At 54.5% G+C, this 13,784-nt stretch overlaps 1 protein-coding gene across 1 annotated transcript; it reads right to left on the bottom strand.

Moving 5' to 3' along the window:
* Positions 1 to 1,823: 1,823 nt before the first annotated feature.
* LEMD2 (LEM domain nuclear envelope protein 2) lies at positions 1,824 to 13,779 on the bottom strand. Its single transcript, XM_068173406.1, has 9 exons — positions 12,328 to 13,779; positions 11,167 to 11,207; positions 10,005 to 10,080; positions 8,736 to 8,812; positions 8,012 to 8,091; positions 6,128 to 6,273; positions 5,062 to 5,163; positions 4,878 to 4,980; positions 1,824 to 3,802 (listed from the first exon to the last, which is right to left on the bottom strand). Exons 1-9 carry the CDS (start codon positions 13,745 to 13,747, stop codon positions 3,652 to 3,654), a joined length of 2,196 nt encoding a protein of 731 aa, XP_068029507.1. The 5' UTR covers positions 13,748 to 13,779; the 3' UTR covers positions 1,824 to 3,651.
* Between the last annotated feature and the right edge of the window lie 5 nt (positions 13,780 to 13,784).

Below are 13,784 nucleotides of genomic sequence, written 5' to 3'. Positions count from 1 at the left end.
CTGTGCTAGGGAGGAACAGCCTGGCTGGGACAGGGAAGCGGCCGCGTGCGAGGGCTCGGAACAGAACGAGAGGAGCCGGCCGTGCGCTCCGGCTGTCTTGGGAAATCGGCTCTCCAGGAAAACAGCTGGGGATTTGTCCATCTGTTTTCCACGGAACTCCCCCCTCAGCTCGGGTTTGTCACCTCCCTGCAGAGTGGGCTGACACTGGAAGAGGGATGGAGGTTCCCAGAGCATGCAAAGCACCAGGAAGAACAGCCCAGGGAGATGGGGAGGAGAGGCACAGGGGGGTGGCAGGGGCTGGGGGACACCAAATCCCCCTTCGTGGCAAAGGAAGGGCATGGGCAAAGCGGGGGAACGCCGGGGTTTGTCCAAAGCTGGGCAGGGCATGAGTGGATCCAGAGCTCCAGCCCTGCCAACGGGAAGAGAGACACGTCAGAGCTGTGATGGGAATGGAAAAGTCCCAGGGAGCTTCCTGCCAGGGCCACGCTGTGCCCTGCAGCCACTCCTCAAGGACAGCACGTCCCCCCAGGCCTTAGTGTCCTGTGCAGCGAGTACCAAGGGCTCCTGCCAGCCCCGGCACCCCAAAAAAATGGGATCCATGTGTTTTTCAGGGAATCACAAGGAACACCCAGCCTGGGCAGCACCCAGGACAAGGAGGGGATGGTGCCCACTCTCATCCTCAGGCCCCAGCAGGAACTTGAGGATTTCAGCACAGCCATGCCCAGGCCTGGCGCCCCACAGGGATGCCATGGGGGAAATGCCATGGGAAGAAAACCTCACAGCTGGGCTAAGGATTGGTGGATGTGGAAATTCCCACTAACTGGAGGGGAGGAACCAGGCTCGGGAGGAGCAGAGGGATGGAACTGATGGTGAGGGCAGAGGCTGAGATGAAAGAAAGACCCAGATTCCCAAGGCCTGGCTTCCCAGCTCCCCTGGATCTCTCCAGGAGAACTGGCCCCGTGCCCTGACTCCGTGCCCATCAATAAGGTGCAGCATCAGCTGTCGTGTCAGAACAGGAAAAAACATCCTGTGGGAAGGGCTCTAAATGGAAGCAGGAAAGGAAAAGATGAAGAGCTGGGTTCATTTCAGAGCCCTCGTTGGCCACGTTTGCCTCCCTGACAGGAGGGGATGCAGCAGCTCCAGTGGATGAGTTATTTATAGAAATGTGGTTCATTATAGAAATTTACTTTGCAAGAAAGGGGGAAAGGGCCCTCAGCAGCTCTGGTTGGCAGTGGAGGCTGGGAGGGGAGCAGGGCAGGGGAGCAGAACCTGCTTTTCCCAGGAAAACTGCCAGAATTCCCAGCCCAGTCTGGCGTGGAATGGGGCTGCCCTGCCCTGGAGAGAGGAGATGGAACAGGGCACGGTGGGGGTGACAGTCACAGCCACCCTCAGACAGCAACAGCCCCTGGCACATGGAGTGGCTCCAAACAGCACCATTTCCTAACCTGGGACAGATTCCAGCTGGAACTCAGCAACCTCACCCGGGTTAAAGCAGCCCACCAGGAATGTGGGGCCTGAGGAGAATCAGCCTTGCGCCGGCTCCCTCCCTTTTGTTCCCAAATCTCAGCAACAACTGCAGCCAGAGAGGAGGCAGCTCCTGCTGGCCACGGAGCCACCCCCTTCCTGTGCCACTGGAAATCCCCTTTGTCACCCAGAGCCACAGGATGAGGTGAATTCCTCCAAACTGAGTCACCCCTTCCCACAGAAGTCACAGTGGTGGGGAACCACTCCTGCCACACCCCAGAGAAGCTGGAACTCGACTTGATCCAAGCAAAAGCACTTGGGACAGTCTGTGATGTCTCAGCACAAATAAAAGTAGTAAATTATTGGTAATAAATTTATTTTTGATATTGATTTTTTTACAGAGCTAAATGGAACATAGAAACCGCACCAAGCCATTGAAGTTTGTTCTACAAAACCAGCTTTAATACAAAAGGATGACAGCAATGTCTGACTCTGCGCCTCTGGATGGTTAAAAAAGCTCACCCAAACCCCACCAAGAGTTTAAAAAGGTTTAAGAACAGAGGCACCGGTGTTTGAGAGAATTTGTCTGGCAGCAGTGATGATCTTGATACATGTGGGAAGAATCAAGTTTGCCTTTATTCCCAATTTATTGCAGTGCAAGGGGCTGGTCCTTGCCTAGAAGAGCTGTTGAGTCTCCTGCCCAAACACCCACACCCAAAAATTAGGGTAAGAGCCACCTCCATGCAGGATATTCCCCATTTAATGGGAAAGATCTCCTGTTTTTGCTCCTGGACAGCTCTGCTCCACCCACGTGGGGAGAGGTGTAGGCTCTGCCAGGTGAGCAGGCACAAGGAACACACCTGGAGTGGCATCACCTGCCCAGGGCTGTGCCCTGAGCCAGCCCAGAGCCCGGGACAGGAGCAATCCAAGCATCCAGCCCCAGGATGTCCTCAAGGAAAGCAACATCCAGGCGCTACAGGGCTCAAATCACTGCTGGCCTCACTCTGTGACTCCTCCTGCCCGAGGCCAGCAAAGGATTTGGGTCCTGCAGCCCCAGCAGCTGCTGCAGAGCCCTGGGAAGAGCTGAGCAGCAGCTCCTCTGCCGAGCCTGAACTGCCACACACTGGTGCCACTTCCTGGGAAAGAAACGTTCCTTCACTGGACAGAAAGAGAAGCTGAAGTAACCAAGTGATTACAGACATGAGATAGGATGCAGCAGGGCTGGGACAGAGCCAGGCTGCTCCTGGGACCCCTGAGGGGCTGCAGGAACAGCGACAGTCCCAGAGCTGGCACCTCCCTGCTCTGACACGAACACAGACACTGCAGCTCCCAGCTCAAACATGAACACTGAGCCCTCAGAGCCCTCCCAAAGCTGCTCTGTAACAGCCACGGAGCAGTCCTGGGCTGCAGCCACAGGAAAGCACCTTTAGAAGCTTCCTATATCCTTTATTTTCCACCCAAATTCCACCCCCCCCACACCCCCATGCCCCCCAAAAATAATAAAGCACACAGACTGCAGACTTAGAAGTGTAACAGGATCACAAACTCTCCTCCACCACCCCCAGCCCAGCCCAAACCACCAAGGCACGTCAGGCTCCCCCCTCTCTCCAGGCCCACCTTCACCCAATTCCCCCTCTCCCCAGTTTTGGATGGATGAAGCCAACACAAAAAATAACATTTTCTTTGCTGGGAAGCAGCAAGTGCTTCCTCACTGTTTCTGCACTGATAAAAACAAACGCCAACAAAGACACGCCTGCAACTGCCACCCTAATGTTTCCATGGGAAATGTTATCTTTCAGTACATTCCCTGATGGACTCTGCCACCAGTTGGCCTTTGCAGAATTGAGGTCAAATTTTGCACCCCCAGGCTCTGGCAGAGCCCCCCAGCCCTCGAGAGGGGCGTGCAGTTATTCTTTGTAGGCTGTTGTTAGCTTGCCACGGGAGCCAGGTCTCTGTGGAAGGCTCACTTTGGTGCAATCCCAGCTTCCCACCAGCTCAAGCCCATCTTCTTTCCAAGCCAGCATTGCCCTGAAGGTGTGTGTTTGGAGTTTCAGCAGTGAGAGCAAACAGAGCCGTGACACCCCCAACCCCAGGCCAGGCCCTGCTCCTCCCAGCAGCAGCGAGGGCCCTGAGGCCTGCACAGGGTCCATGTCCCAGCCAGCTCCACAACTGCTCCTCCTGCTGCCCTCAGTGCTCCGAGTCCGACAGGTACGAGGGCTGAGTCCATCTCCACACCAGCATGTCCTCCCCTGCCACCCTGTGGGATTCTGTCTGGATCCGGGACTCGTTGGAGGCCAGGAAATCCACGGCTCTCTCCCACACCCGCTTCATCTTTTTTCTGCAAGGAACAGCAAGAAAATAAATGAGAATCCCAAGCTGGTTGTGCTTCTGTGCCTACAGCAACTGTGCCTGTGGATCTGGCTGCCTGCTGTTCCCTGTGCAGGCAGAAAAGGGCATCAAACAAACCCTGGGTTAGAGATTTCAGACCAGGGCATGGCCACACAAATCCTGCCTGTGGGGAAGATGAGAGGCTCTGTCAGTGCCCTGAATTTCTGCCTCAAATTTGTGCTGCAAAGGGACTCGATGAGCAAATCACCCTCCCCCATCCTGCACACAGAGATCTCAGCCAGGGGAACACGCTGATGTTCACCCCAGTTTTGGATCCAGCTGTCCTGAGCATCTCACACCCAGGGATGGCTCAAACAGCTGCAGTCATCCCTTGTAGGAAAAGGAATCCTGTTTCTGATACAGAGGGAGACCGTTTAACACTTCACAGGAGAACAAAGCAGCTCCATTTAACCAAAACACAAGAAATAACCCTGCAGAAATGGAGCAAAGCACAAAGATCCAGCCCTGCAGCCTTTCAGCCCCACCACACACAAAGCAATGAACTCGACCACGATTCCTGTCTGAGAAAGCCCCAAACCCACCCTGAGAATGCCCCAAACCCAACCTGAGAATGCCCCAAACCAAATCATCTCACTCCAGCTCCCTTCCCAACTGCACAACTCTAACTGGCTCCTTTCCAGGCACACAATCACTGCAGAGGAGCCTCAATATCCTGTTCAGCTCATGGGAATTCTTCTGGTCTGGAGAGCCAGGTAGGATGGCTGGGAAAGGGGACAGCACCAGACACCCAGCAGATGAAGCAGAGGACACCTGATGCTCCAGGTCCAAGCAAACCAAACCCAGGTACTGCTGGACAGAGCAAGGACAACACGCCTGTGGCACTGCACCAAGTACCAGCCCTGGGGCTGGCACACCGATCTGCACCAGCCTGAGCTGTGCCCAAGCCTTCCCCAACCCAAAGGCTCCAGCCTCGTCCTGCAGAGCAGCTCCAGGGATGCATTCTGGAGCTGTGCTGAATCCCATCCTGCTGCTTCCAGCCCTCCTGAGTGCCCAGAGCAGCTCACCTGCTCTGAGGAGGGATCAAGCTGTCTCGGACGTGGAAGATGCCAACGTAGGGGTAACGCTCCAAATTCCGCTCCCATTCCTTGTAGTGGTCCTGGACAACAGCTGGAGGACAGGAGGACACAGCAGTGAGGGCTCAACCCTGCAGGAGCAGAGCAGGGCTCCCTGTGCTCCCACAGCTCCTACCTATGATCTTCTTCACCATCTCATACATGGCCTGTTCCTCCTCCTCCATCTTCCGCCAGCGATACCGGAGGTAGAGCAGGATGCCCCAAAGGGTTATCAGACCTGGGAGAATAAAAACAAAGGGGATTCAGGAACTGACAGCTGTGTGCTTGCTGGATGCAGTTTTAGTTCTCACACTGTGACCCAGTACTGCTTGGAACTGAATCCCAATGATTGTTTTTGTTCCCCAGAGCAGCTGCACCCCAAAAACCCCTCGGTGCTGCTCCCCCTGCAGCACAGGAGCACCTGTGGATGTGGGATGAGGTGGTGGGAAAGCCTCAGCACGGAGCTGCCCTCACGGAAGAAACCTCAGCACAACCACAGGGCCCCAGGTCTGCAAATCCCAGAGGAGGCTTTGCCAAAGGCCTTCCCCACAAGGATCACTCTGGAAGACTGTCAGGTTTCACTGCTCCATGGAGAGCTGCTGGATAGGGAAATAAAGCCCGGGGCTCCAGTGGCAGCCCAAAATGAAGGAGATGTGTATGGAAGGTTTAGCAGTTACAATGCCCCCAGCAGGACTTCAGTGTCTTGCAATAAACAGAACTGTCCCTTGTCACCCCCTCCCTGTCAGGTTGGATTAGAAACTCCTGCAGTCACACAGCTCTCGTTATCACCTCGCTGGGTAAAACCCCTGTCTCAGCTGAGGCGTGACAGACTATTCCAATAAAACCTCCAACCCTGAAATGCTACAAGTCATTATTAAAGAGGCTGGAGGACTTGGGAGCTTAGAGCAAGAAAAAAAGAAAAACTGACTCCTTAAGGTAAGTTAACACACTTATTCTGCAGCCCATAATAATGGGCACTTGAGGAATACCCAGAGAGCTCATCAGCTGCCTGATTTAAAGCAACTTTTAAGCACTCACAGCACAAGAGGAGGGCTGTGGGTCTCCTGTGCTGCCAGAACAAAGGTTAATTAGACATTAACTCATCAGCAGATTTATTTCACCTCTGTTAGGTGTTTCCTATAGCTGAAGAATGTGTGATCACAGGGCTTCATCCCTGCAGCTGAGCCCCAAGAGCCACTTACTCCAGAAGAACAGGAAGAGGTTCGTGATGGCCGTGACCATGGCCCGGCGGAAGCGGCAGCCCAGCCCCATCTGGGGGTGGGCAGATTCCAGGCAGAACACTTCCTCCACGCTGGAAACAGGCTCTGACAGGTCCCTGCCTTTCAACCTGATGGGAAGAGGAAGAAAATCTCACTGAAGAGAGCAGGCTGCAACTGCAGTCTTAAATCAAGGCCTGGAGAACAAGCAGACTGCGGATGCAGCTGCTCGCAGGAAATGCCCCCACACCCAGGCACAGCCCTCTGCCAGAACATTTGGGCACTGGCTGCTTAGCCAGGGATGGATGTGGCTCCAGGAAGGCAGCGGGGATGCAGCTCCCAGTGGCACGCTGAGTATCCCTGCACTGCCTCTCTGACAGCCCCTCTCAGCCAGCACAAGATTGAACTCGGAATTGGATTCCCACCTCCCAGCACGGAGATGGAAACATTCCCCGAGTCAGAGCCACTGCTCAGCCCCGGCAGTGGGAGCTGGGGGACCCAGGCTGGGAGCAGGAGCAGCTCAAAGAGTGACAGAGCACCAGCACAGAGCCCTGCAGAGCCCTCAGCTCCCCTCCCTGCAGCGCTGCTGCTCCCAAGCCCAGGCTCACTCCACACTGAGCCACTCCCAGAGCACACAGAAGGGTCCAAGGGACAGCCAGCAGATCCAGGGGAACTGGAACAAAGGGGACTGTATTTTTTTAAGCTCCTAATTATGAACAGCCCGTTAGACAAAGAGGTTTGCTCAATTTACAGGTGCTCAGCTCACAAACTGCAGAGAGCTCAGCCAGTTCTGGGTTCTGCAGGAGCTGCACACACACAGTTGTTTCCCACCCCCTTGTCTTATTTACAACCCAAATTCCATGGAAATATTTCAAACATGCAGCAGAATCACCTAGTGCAAAGCTCATTTTCAGTCCTGCCTCTCAGAGTAGCAACTAAAAAATAACCTCATGTAGCTAAAAATGCCAGGGGCAGGGTTTTGGGGATGCTGCCACGCCGGCTCTGGGGAAGCAGAGCTGTTTGGGGACCAGCCAGCAGAGCTGCTAATTAACAAAATAAAAAGTGGGAGGATATTGTATCCCACAGCTTCTGACTGGAAAAGTGCTGGAGTATAAAAATACAAAATTTGAAAACTCTGCATCCCAGCCCACCTACAAATCCAGCCCTGCCCCTAAGGAAGCCGTGCCCCGTCCTGGGAATTTGCACAGCCCAGGAATCAAAGCAGCAGATGCCGTCTGATCCGTGGATCACAGCAGCAGCTGCAGGAATATTTAAGAGCAAATGGAGCAGTGGGAATTCCAACAAGCTTGCCCACCAACCCCACCACCACAACTGCTGCAATTCACTTCATCAGAGACACATTTAGCAACGTGAAAATGCAAACAACTGTTAAGGCTTTAGAGTTAGAGCAGACTGGAGGCAGTCCACGCTTCCCAGAGGAAGGTGATGATGGCTGCTGACTCTGGGAAAAGTGACCACGTGGGCAAGTTAGGGAAGAGCTGTAGGCACAGGACCATGGGCAGGACACCAGGACCATGCCACAGGGGCAACAACACAACCACTGATGGCCACAAGCAGCCCTGACCTCCCACTTCCATCTCACCTGCAACACATGCCTGGACACAGTGTCCCACAGCCTGGGCTGTACTTTTCCTTTGGAAGCTTGCCCAGCAAGCTCAGCCACAGCCAATCCCAGTCCAACGAGCTCTGGGAGCTGAAGGGCACCACTGACCCTGTCAAATTCCACCCCAGCCAACACCCAGATCCCCAACTTTGACACAGTGGGCTCCTGCCCACCCAATTCCCAAATCCCTGCTGCTGTTCAGTATCAGCAGTTCCCTAACTTTGACACAGGGCGTTTCTGCTCACCAAATTCCCAAATCCTTGTTGCTGTTCAGTATCCAGTGCAGGGCAGCTTCAAACTTCTGTGAGGAGCTGCCAGTTACATTCTGTGCAAAGGAAGCCACAAGAAGATTAGCCCTCCATTCATTTAAAATACTGACCATCATGATTTCATTACAGCAGTGGGACAATTCATTCCAAAGGGGCTGTCCCCAGGTTAATTCTTATCAGGATTCTGCAAACTGGAGGGAGGAGAACTAAGCCTGAAGGTCTGCCTGGTCTAAAGTCTTCTGACTGGGGAGATGATGCATGAAGCACTCTGTGAAATAACACCATCCCAGACTGTTAGGGCTAACCACTAAATACAACATAATCTTACTGACAGGTTACCAGGAAAGAAATGGAATGCTGGATCAGAGCAGTCTGTCTCCTGACACTCTGCAGTAGAGAAAAATCCTTCTTCTTCCCAGCCCTCAATCCAGGGAAATTTCTGGTTGCACAAGACTGATGGCTCCAGTGAAACAACAAACCATTAAGATTTACAGGGGGTGAATCAGAGATGGAGGAGAAAATGATTTTCAAAAGAACTGCTGAGAACAGGACTGGCCAAAGGGGAAGTGAGAGATATGGGAGAGAATCAAAGCAGAATGAGGAAGCAAAATGGATGGTGAATTGTTTTAGTGTCTGTTATTTATTGCTTTATAAGAGACTAAGCACTGGGTTGTAACAAAGCTGCTCAGAGCCCACTCACCAGCACGTGATCCTTCACCTCACTAACCCAAATGCATTTGCTTTTTAGGTTCTCAGGGTTTCCACATTCAAAATTACCTGGTAAGAAAAGTCAAACAGAAAAACCATGTTTGTAAAAAAAGCCCTTAAACAGCTCAGAACCAGGCTCTGAATGCACACCAAGAAATGCTCTCCTTTCCAATCAGCCCCAGCCCTGAGCAAAATGATTCCAGGGTGAGATTTATACTGCAGGCAGATCAGATGACTATTAATAAAATGCTCAGCCACTGCACAGAGGTTGGATAAGGGCAATCAAACCTCTCACTTCAGAGCTGCTGCTGGATAAGGGCAATCAAAACTGACACTTCAGAGCTGCTGAACACACAATGAGAGGGAAAGTATTGCTCCTGCCCCTTGCAGAGCACAGAACCACAGCTGCCACCAGGTATCAGGTGTGGAGCTAATGATTAGTGTTCAAAATGCCTCCAAGGAGCTGAAATCACAGCTCTGCCTCCAACCCAGGCAGAGAAGTGCTGGCAAGGCACTAAATCCTCTAAATCTTGCCTCACCAAGTTGACTAAACAAATGTGCTAAGTAAATCTGGTGGAAATCCGAAGTCAGATTTGAAAAGATTTAGGAATTCTGTGCAGCTTCAGTATCCAAAGGCTTCAGCCTTGAGGTCTGAAATGCAGAAAATGGAACTGAAACCCTTTTACTGATTACCACTGCTGTGGATCTTGCTGAACAAGTCCCTGCTCATACACTGGATTTCTAGCAGCCTACTCCATCCCAAAATACAGTGATGGGCTGGATTTACTCCTGGAGTAGGGACTGTGCTGGGTCCGCTCCTCATCTCAGAGAGCCTGTCCCACTCTGTCGTGAGGAAAAGGAGAGGCACTCACACATCTGCCACCACATTTCAGCAGAAATAACAATTTCTTAGGACACTTCATGTGTAAGAACACATCAGTTTACACTCCTGCCTCTATCCTGATGACAATTTCAAGCTGTTGGTAGAAAAGAATAACAAACCCAACCAATCCTACCTGAAATTCCCAACACTTCAAGTACAAACAAGGCCCACCCACCCAGGCAGGGTGACAGGAGTGCATTAGCCAAGCACCACTCAGAACAAAAATAAACCCACCTTCCCCTGTTTTCCTATTCCCTGCCTGCCACAGAAGTCCTCAGAGGGAACTGCCTGTTCCATAAACCCCTCCAGAGTGGGATAGAAGTGAGCAGGAGCTGGGAGAGGCAGGCTCAGCAGGGGTGGGGATGCGCTGGCACTCACCTGCCTGCACGGAGAGGTAATTGTAGAGCTCGTGCAGCACAGCCATGGTCACATCCTTGTGCTTGGCCTGGCAGAACTGCAGGGCACAGACAGGGACAGGGACACACATCAGCAGTGGCACGGGGACAGTGGGAGTGCAGCTGCAGACACCAGGCAGAACCACAGTGCTGGAGTCTGGCTCAGTCCTGCACCACCAGCTCCAGCCAAATCTCCTGAGCAGGGGAACATTCCAGGCACAAGTGACCCTGAGCATCTTCTGGAAGTCCTTGCCCAGAGGAACTGGGTGAGTTTTCAGATCCCTTCCGGCCCAAACCAGTCTGGGATTCTGGGATTCTGTGAAGTGCCACCAACCCAGAGCCCAGGCTGCAGCACCAGCCTCAGACCCACCACAGATGGATGCATCACCTCCAGAACTTCCCACACACCTGAACTCAGAATCCAACAGGAAACCTTCTCCTTCCTAATCATGGAATGTTTGGGTTGGAAGGGACATTTAAAGTTCACCCAGTTCCACCCCTGACACCTTCCGCTATCCCAGGCTGCTCCAAGCCCTGTCCAACCTGGCCTTGGGCACTCCCAGGGATGGGGCAGCCACAGCTGCTCTGGGAATTCCCTTTATTCCCAAAATCCCATCCAAACCAGCACATGGAAACCTGGAATGGTGTGGGTTGGAAAGGATCATCCAATCCCTTGGGCAGGGACACCTGCCACTATCCCAGGTTGCCATTTTATCCACTATCCAACCTGGCCTTGGGCACTGCCAGGGATGGGGCAGCCCCAGCTTTTCCAAAATTCCATCCTGACAGAGGGAACAGGGCTGTGCAGGCACTCCACAGTGGAGCTCAGGGAATTAGCTGGATTAAATCTTGCACTGTTAAAGCTGAAAACAGCTTTATTGCAAACCAATACCACTGCTGGTACAACTGTGAGAAAAGAAATTGATTCACATAATTGGGAATTTAAATTTTTATCTATCAGAGTCTCATACACACTCCTAACTTAATCTGGCCCATTAATTCCAACTCATCAAGTCCCAATTTTTCTGTAAAATGATAGAACTAATCATTTTACAGTGATACTGTTATGGGTGGAATAGACTACCTGGAATAATCACTGTTCTGTGAGAGCTCACAAGATTGAGGAAAAATAAATAAATGCTTACATCATCCGTTCTTTTGTCACAATCCACAGGCAAGAGATTAACTAGGAGAGAGAAGAGGGTGAGTTAGCTGGCTGCAAACAAGAGCTTTGATCAAGAAAATAATGATCTTTTTAAAAGCAGGCTCGACTTAAAGCCTGGTTCTGCTATTGTTCATCTCCCCCTGGCAGCACCTGGAGATGCAAAGAGCCCCTCCAGGAGCTGCTCTGGGAGCAGCCCTGAGGAAGAACACACCAATGATGGAGCTGATGAATGTGTTCAGCTGGGGAGTGAAAAGTGGGGCTGGATGTTTTAACAGCTCCTGTTTGAGAAGTTTCATGCCGATCTTTGCACTCCAGTGCTGGCTCTTGCTGCCCACCAGGGTCACCTGAAATATCCCAGCACAGCCAGGGAGGGGAATGAATCCCCCCCTGAGGGCTGATTGCAGGGCTTGAACAGCTCCTGTGGCACAACTTAAAACCTGGGCGACATTCCTGCCTCCAGAGCTCCTGTCACAGCTGAAACAGGACAATCCAGTGACAACGGGCAGCTTTATCCTGGCTTTGGGAATGCAGCAGCTTTCCTAGCCCACACCAAGGGCACAGTGTGCTCAGGCTCAGGACCAGCACCTTCCCAAATCAGCCCCCAAGCCCTCCTTTGTTCAGTTCAAAGCCTGAAGTATCCCCATTTCCAACTGTTCCAGCTGGGGAACTCTGCCTTAAAAGCCAGTTGCTGGGGAAACCCCTTTTCATTTCTCACGGAAGAGAGAGACACACTCTGCCACACCTGAAGTGCTGAATTGATCTGCTGCACTTCCCCCTTGGACAGAACAAAGGCTGGGAAGGGCCGTGCTGGCAGAGGGAACATCAAAAACACACCCCAGTTACTACACAGACCTCGTGTCACGCCACCAAATCCATCCTTGGCCCAGCAGGAATGGCACTCCACATAAACCCCATGGTTCTGAGGGACTGAAGGCCAAATTTGTTTGGAAAAAGCAAACTTTTGATTGGCTTCCCATGTCTAACAAGGTTCCCCAAGGGTAGGGGGAGATGGGAAAAGGGACAGAAACAGAGTTATGTCAGGTTATGGCAATGAGAACAACAAATGTGATGGGAATGGAAGCAATAAAGAGAAAGCAGGTGAGGAATACTGTTTAAATGAAAATTAAACCAGTGCACGTACAGCTCTCCTCTCTCCCGTCCAACCAGCCTGACCCAGCCATCTTCACCACGAGGATGCCCAGAAAAATCAGGAGCAGCACCAAGCTGGCGAGGCAGAGGAACTGGGACAGGTAATACTCCAGGCCTTTCCCCTTTCCCTCCGGCTGCTGCCTCGGCGCCGAGCGCAGCAGGGCGGCGCGCGGGGTCACTCCGTGCCCCCCATCGCTGGCTGCCCGCCACGGGAAGCGCCGGATCAGCCCCCCAGCCCTGCTGCCCGCATCCCGCTCTGCCTCCTTCCCTACGCTGGAAGCCAGGTCCTCCTTCCCTCTCCTGAACAGGCTGCTGAACCTGCTGGGGGCCGCCGAGGAGCCCCACTGGGTGCTGGGGGTCACCTCGCTCTCCCGTCTCCACCAGCTGTCAGAGGAGAGCCCCCTCCTCTCCCCCGCCGTGTCCAAGGCAGCCCGGGAGCTCTGCGCCCCAATTCCCGCTCCCGATGGCCACCAATGGCTCCTGGACTTCTCCTCGCCGGGAAGGGGTTTGGAGCCTGCCGAGGAGCCCCAGTAGGGTGTGGAGCTCAGCCCCCCAACCCCATCCAAGCCCGAGCCAGCCCGGCTGCCGAGCCCCCCGCTCCTCTCTGCTGAGGGGCTCCACTGGGACGTGGAGTTTGACCCCCGGAACCTGTCCAGCGTGGGTCTCAGGCCACTGCTGAGCCCCCCACTCCTCTCTGAGGCGTCCCACTGCAGCGAGGAACCCCGAAACCCATCCAGGGTCGCCCCCAGCCCCTGGCTGAGCCCCCGGCCGTGCTCCGCGGCATCTCTGGATGTCTCCCAATGGGACGCAGAGCTCAGCGCCCCGGCCCTGTCCGCCCCAAGGCCGCCAAGTCCCCCGCTCCTCTCTATGGACGTGTACCACTGCGAGGGGGAACTGAGCGCCCCGTGCCCGGCCAGGGATGCCCCCAGCCCACCGCCACCTCTCTCCACAGTCGTCCCCCACTGCTCCGAAGGGCTCAGCCTCCCGAGGCTGTCCCGGGAGGGGCCGCCCTCAACCCTGATGCCTCCGGCCCGGCCCGGCGGGGACCCCCGGGGGTCCCCCCAGGCCTGCCCGCCGCTCTCTCCCGACGCCCCCCAGCGGGACGCGGGCGGCCGCCCCACTTTCTCCTCCTCTTCCTCCTCCTCGTCCTCGTCCTCCTCCTCACTCTCACGGGCGGCCCCGCCGGTGAAGCCGGAGCGCTGCCGCGAGGGCGAGGCCTGCGGCGGCCTTGCGGAGGAGCGGCCCGGGCTGGGCGGCGCGGTGCGGCCGCTGCGCCGGTCCGCCGCCACTTCGGCCCGCAGGCAGCCCAGCTTCTTGATGTAGACCTTGCGGGTGGTGGCGGTGATGGGCCCCGGGCGGTAGCCGAGCGCCAGCAGCTCCTTGCGGAGCTCCGCGTCCGTCAGCTCCGCCATGGCCGCGCCAGGCCCCGCCGGAAGCGCCCCGCGGGCG

This window comes from Anomalospiza imberbis, chromosome 26 (assembly GCF_031753505.1).
Source record: "Anomalospiza imberbis isolate Cuckoo-Finch-1a 21T00152 chromosome 26, ASM3175350v1, whole genome shotgun sequence".
Lineage (NCBI taxonomy): Eukaryota > Metazoa > Chordata > Aves > Passeriformes > Viduidae > Anomalospiza > Anomalospiza imberbis.
The sequence above is the reverse complement of the archived record's forward strand: the minus strand, read 5'-3'. Positions and strand labels throughout refer to the sequence as shown.

Excerpts from the sequence above, each read along its gene's own strand:
- LEMD2 (XM_068173406.1), bottom strand. The coding sequence starts at position 13,747 with ATGGCGGAGCTGACGGACGCGGAGCTCCGCAAGGAGCTGCTGGCGCTC. Across the intron at positions 8,813-10,004 it reads TTACCTCTCCGTGCAGGCAG|GTAATTTTGAATGTGGAAAC; the intron begins GTGAGTGCCAGC and ends TTTTCTTACCAG. Across the intron at positions 6,274-8,011 it reads AACAAGGATTTGGGAATTTG|GTTGAAAGGCAGGGACCTGT; the intron begins GTGAGCAGAAAC and ends TCTTCCCATCAG.